The 5,284-nt window shown below is 41.6% G+C and overlaps 1 protein-coding gene across 1 annotated transcript; it reads right to left on the bottom strand.

Moving 5' to 3' along the window:
* Positions 1 to 354: 354 nt before the first annotated feature.
* LOC119272980 (protein LURP-one-related 11-like) lies at positions 355 to 1,129 on the bottom strand. The gene has a single exon (XM_037554308.1). The coding sequence runs from the start codon at positions 1,101 to 1,103 to the stop codon at positions 513 to 515; it is 591 nt and encodes a 196-aa protein (XP_037410205.1). The 5' UTR covers positions 1,104 to 1,129; the 3' UTR covers positions 355 to 512.
* Between the last annotated feature and the right edge of the window lie 4,155 nt (positions 1,130 to 5,284).

Below are 5,284 nucleotides of genomic sequence, written 5' to 3' on the forward strand. Positions count from 1 at the left end.
AGTCCAATGCTTTTTTATATGACTAATTTCATTACGTCTAAATTAAACTTCCTACGGCCACTTTATCTAATTCTGTCAGTTTGGCTATGTTTGTCACTGCTTGAATTGTTGACCTTTTTTTTATAAAATCTTTTTGGATCTTTTTCTGACATAAATTATGAAGTATATACGAAGATACCATCACAATGATGCAGAGGCCAGGTCAACCTCATTTTCAAAATAAAAATAAAATATCGCTGCAGTATAAATTACAAAGAAACACATACAAATATTATACAATCAGTGAATAACCTTGTATAAATTCATTGTGTTAAGATTTTGGTATTGAAAACCCTTTGAGAAAGGGTAAAAACATGCACCAAAAAGAGTCACAGTGTCTTCAGTTCGGTCAAAAACTTCCTAAATTGTTTGTCTGAAAAAAAGCTGTCACATGAACCGCCTACAGGTACTCTCATCATGTACTACGTTCCTAGGTAGAGAAGAAGAGGGTCGCCATTTCAGGCATCCAGGCATCACAAGGAGCGGTCGATGAGGCCACGCACGACGACCAAACCCAGGAAGAGCAGGTGATCCACCTCCGGCGCCACCGTCAGCGTCAGCACGTCGTCCCCCAGCACCACCCCCGCCGGCGTCTGCTTCCGTGCGACCTCTGCCACCACCGCGCCATCCACGCCGCGTACTCTGTACTCCGACTTGCGGGCAGAGCACCCGTCGATCGTGTAGCACGTCCCCGCGCTGCCGTGCATCGCTACGGCAGCTCCGCCCTTCTCGGCCCGCCGCACGCTGAACCACGGCGTGGCCTCCTCCTCCTGGCCGCCGTTGTGGGCGCACCGGCAGACCTCCCACCTCCTGAACATGCCGAAGCCCTTGCGCCTGATCCTGATGAGGGCGTTGCCGGCGCGGTCCATGAAGAAGACCTCGCGGCCGCCCCTGCAGCCGTAGTTGTCGATGCGGAAGGCGACGGCGCCGTCGGGGCCGTACACCGTGCAGCCGTTGCCGTTGAAGACCAGCGACTTCATCCACACCGTGTACGCCTGCTGCCTCCGTTGATCATCGGAGGACGACGGTGAGGCCGCGGCAGCGAGGGGCTGGATCTTGGCCATGGACGAGAGAGATTGGTCTACTTTAACGTTGAGATGAGATGAGCTAAGATGATTGGGATGGTGGGCATCAGTGGCTGGTTTGGCCTATTTATAGGTGCTTATACTCTGTTAACTATCGGAGGGTTATTAGTTTATGGCGCTGTAGGCGTCACTGGTTAGGATAGAATAGTGCTACACCAAAGTTGTTTATGCTCCATCTAGCACTGCACTAGTCAGCAACTCAGCATGCAGTTGCCGCCACGTTTATATAGTGTGTTGTTTGTTTGGGCTAAAACTTTTTAGATGACATGGCAATACGGCATAGCGATAGAGGTTAACGAAACTTTCAGAAATACTGCCTAACATTTCTCTCCATTGCATTGCACAACAGACATCATTAGCTAGGTGCACATACATGTGGCACACCACTTCAAAGTGTGGCTTCTTCACATGCACTGCACAAAAATTATACTCCCCCCCACCGGCGGAGCTAGACGAAGATGTCAGGGCGGGGGCTAAAGAGAAAACGCGAATGCTTGGGGGACTAATTACTACACTCTCTGGTATTTAAGATCCCAAAATATATTTTTCTTCAGTGCTTACATCAAGGCTGGGGGATACACATAGCTCTGCCGTTGCTCCCTCCGTCCCATACTAAAGTGAGAATAAAAAAATTGCTACTGCTGCTACTTACCATAATCATAGTTTGGAGGTAAAAAGAACTGTAGGATTAGGGTCTGCTTGGATTGGGTGTAAACTACAAGCAATCCAAGCAGGACTAAGTGTAAATTTTGTGAGTCACTGGTATTTAGTTCAAACTTGCGCTAGAACCGAGAAACACACAAAATTCACTCGCTCCAAGCACCAACATTCAATTTGCAAATGGATGTGAAGAGGAAAGACCAGTGTGGTCGATACATGAACCGTCTAGCTTTCCGGACACATGAAGCTCAAACATGGATCCAATATCCAAGTCGCAATGTGTAGCATGTGCGATTACTTGGACCTCGACGTCGATGATGGAGTGTCCCATGGATTTTTCTATTTGGTGAGCATCTAATCTATAAAGCGGGTCCGGCAATCGTACGTATGCATAACGAGTCGATGATAGGTACTCCTTGTTGCATTGCACCTAATTAAGCTGCTAGTTCAAAAAGCTAGCAATGTTTAGCTAACGATCGATCTAATCGCCGTTCTTGTGTTCGTTCCCTTTCGTTTTCTCTGATGTCACTCCACGCAGCTAGGACCGCGACCCACATCATGAACTAATTGCTTCACAACAACAGTTATCCACACATGGCAATTGACATAGTAACAGAAAAATAAGCTTCATTCATATATAGTTTGCCCTGATCTAACTAGATTGGTGCGCATGAGTTCATTTCCTGCATGCTAACGGCAGTTTGTGATGATGTCCTAATTAAAATGGATATGGATGCCACGCATGCATGGTGCTGAATATATTTATTGCTCGATTAGCCCAACTCAGAAGAACAACGAAAAAAGATGGCCGGAGATGCAGTGTTAAAACAAAGCAAGGGCATGCGACGAAATCGGGAGCCTTTTGCAGATTAGCAACTCTGCTAATAATGGAGCATAAACTATATCATTTGGACGGGAGACTTCCGAAGATCATTTTTATTTGTTAATCAGAGAGTAAATCATTTGGAGATAGCATACAAAAAACCATTCGTACGTATGCCACACTATTTTATTTTATTTTATTTTATTTACTGGAGACTTCTGAAGATCATTTGTTAATCATTTGGAGATAGCATGCAAAAACCGTTCGTACGTATGTGATACACTATTTTACACGAGACAGAGAGAGGGAATCTTGAGGAGGTGAGCTTGCTGACCGAATCGATGCGCTTTCTCTCCAAGATATGGAAATAATAAACAAAAAATGACACCTCAGCGATTGGATCAGAATAGTGCTAGCACAAGTCTACGACAGTAGTGACATCCACGGAGAGCGCACGTTTATCATCAAAAATCATTGTGCTTCGGACACTTCAGTTGCTTGCCTGCGAAGTACGAATTTCGTGCAGAAAAATTTGGGTTGACATTTTAGGATGAAACACGCTCAATTAAAACACAAAATTCGTTTGAAACAAGCTAGCAGATTTAAACACTGTGGTCCTTCAGCTAGCACTCAGTAGAAATGATTTGCTTGTAATTATGCTTAACCATAAGGGTGGCGTGTTGGCTCTTGAATCAATTTTGTCAATAAGAATGTTATTTGTCCCGCAAGCATGAAAATGTTTTTTTTGTGGTAAAATCATGAAAATGATTAAAACTTCAATTTTGATACAGCAGTACATACTGTTTTTTTAAGGAGGTTAAACCCCCGGGCTCTGCATCAATTGATACACGCAACCATCTTTATTAATTATTTCACAAATGTCTGACAAGAATATACATCAATTCACCCGAAGTCATCACTCACACCTACAAAATCGATAATGTGAAGTGCTCTCACTCCACATATCTAAAACCGATGTCGTCGACAATCCATCCAGATAACAGTAGTATGTACTGTGTAAAGCTGTTTATATTCTCTAGAAAAAAGGGCGTCAAGCTTCTATATATACTCCTAACTCACATGTAAGAAGGAGGAATTGTTTAATCTATTATTGTTTTGGACTCAGGTTGGTAAAAAGAATATAGTGAACTGGCGAGGAGCTGATCTATGGAACAAGACGCGGAGCAAGTCAGCAGTCACACACATCGTTTATTCGACACACTTTCCTATCTTTGAGAAGTCTCAAGTGTAGCGCATCGAACGCAGCACTGCTCACGTTTGAACAGATTCTCACCTCAACAAGAACGTGCAAATGAAAGAGCACCATATTCCATATACTTAAAGATGCTCGATCGGCAAGATACACGTGTACAGTGTACAATCAATGTACTTGTGTAGCATCATCACTTTGCAAAAGACAAACGAAGCGACGGACGGAGCTCGTAGAGTATCTGATTCTGATCCCTGCAGGTTAGCCATGTACTTAAACATATATGTATAGTTTATTGGAATTAACACTTGTGAACATTGTATGCACGCCAAATGTATCCCTAAAGAACTCATCGTTGACACACATATCTAACCCGTATTATAATTCACAAGCACGTTCTAGCAGCTGGCTAGACGTGTTTCCATAATTCTCCATGCATGTGTAAAATTATAAATGAGAAATATAGCTCATTATTTTGTTTTCTAAATATGAGAGTAGAGTATCTTTTATTTTCCAACTAAGAACAAAGGGGTGGGTGTTTGCTTAGCTATATCATAACTTGGTCAGTGTATTATAAATTTCCACATGGATGATGCGCTTGCCTATGGTTCACTTGAGAATTGAGCCACTTGACTAAGAAATAACTATTTTCTTAATTCTAGATAGCCGTCTGATTAAGAATTATTATTTTTTGCACTTGCAAGAATCTAGATGTCCTGATCGAACCATTATTAGTGGCGACATCAACAGTATATTTATTTATTATTTTCCCAGGAAATAACACAACAAATAGAATTTGTATTATTTGTGTTCCTCGCACATTAAAACAAGTGTATACTTGTAAGTAACTAACGTTACCCAAAAGTCCAATGATTCACAATCTTTACGTTGATGGTCCCTTAAATATTTTCTCTAACTAGTATTACCATCCATATATATTAACACATCTTCCAGAGGGCGAAAATGAGTCAAAGCAGATAGCTCCGGGCCCAATTGGTTTGTATGAAAGTTACAAGATGAAAACAAGATTGTGAGTGACATCCGAATGACGGAATTAGAATACTAACTCAGAAAAAAAAGTACATAGACATATGCTACCGAAAGGTTATGTCCAAAAAATATGTATTTGGGGAACATGAAACTATACATACGCATAGTCACCGATCCTAATTATATTTCATATCCTAATTCAAACATGTGCGCCTGGGGTAGTGTCCATTTGTCGATACATAGCTCGAGAGTTTAATCTCGTTCCTTTTTAAAAATAAAGCATGTGTGCGATGTGCAAGAGTAGTAACAAATTTGGCCCCGCTGTTCAATTTTCAATATTCTTTTTTGACCCCAGTTTTTATTTTGTGTACATGGTTCAAATCATGAATATTATTATTATCAGAATAGTAATAAAATGCTTTTATTTGGTAAAATGATTGACAACATATTGTTTATTGGCACAATGAATACAAAACA

This window comes from Triticum dicoccoides, chromosome 3A (assembly GCF_002162155.2).
Source record: "Triticum dicoccoides isolate Atlit2015 ecotype Zavitan chromosome 3A, WEW_v2.0, whole genome shotgun sequence".
NCBI lineage: Eukaryota > Viridiplantae > Streptophyta > Magnoliopsida > Poales > Poaceae > Triticum > Triticum dicoccoides.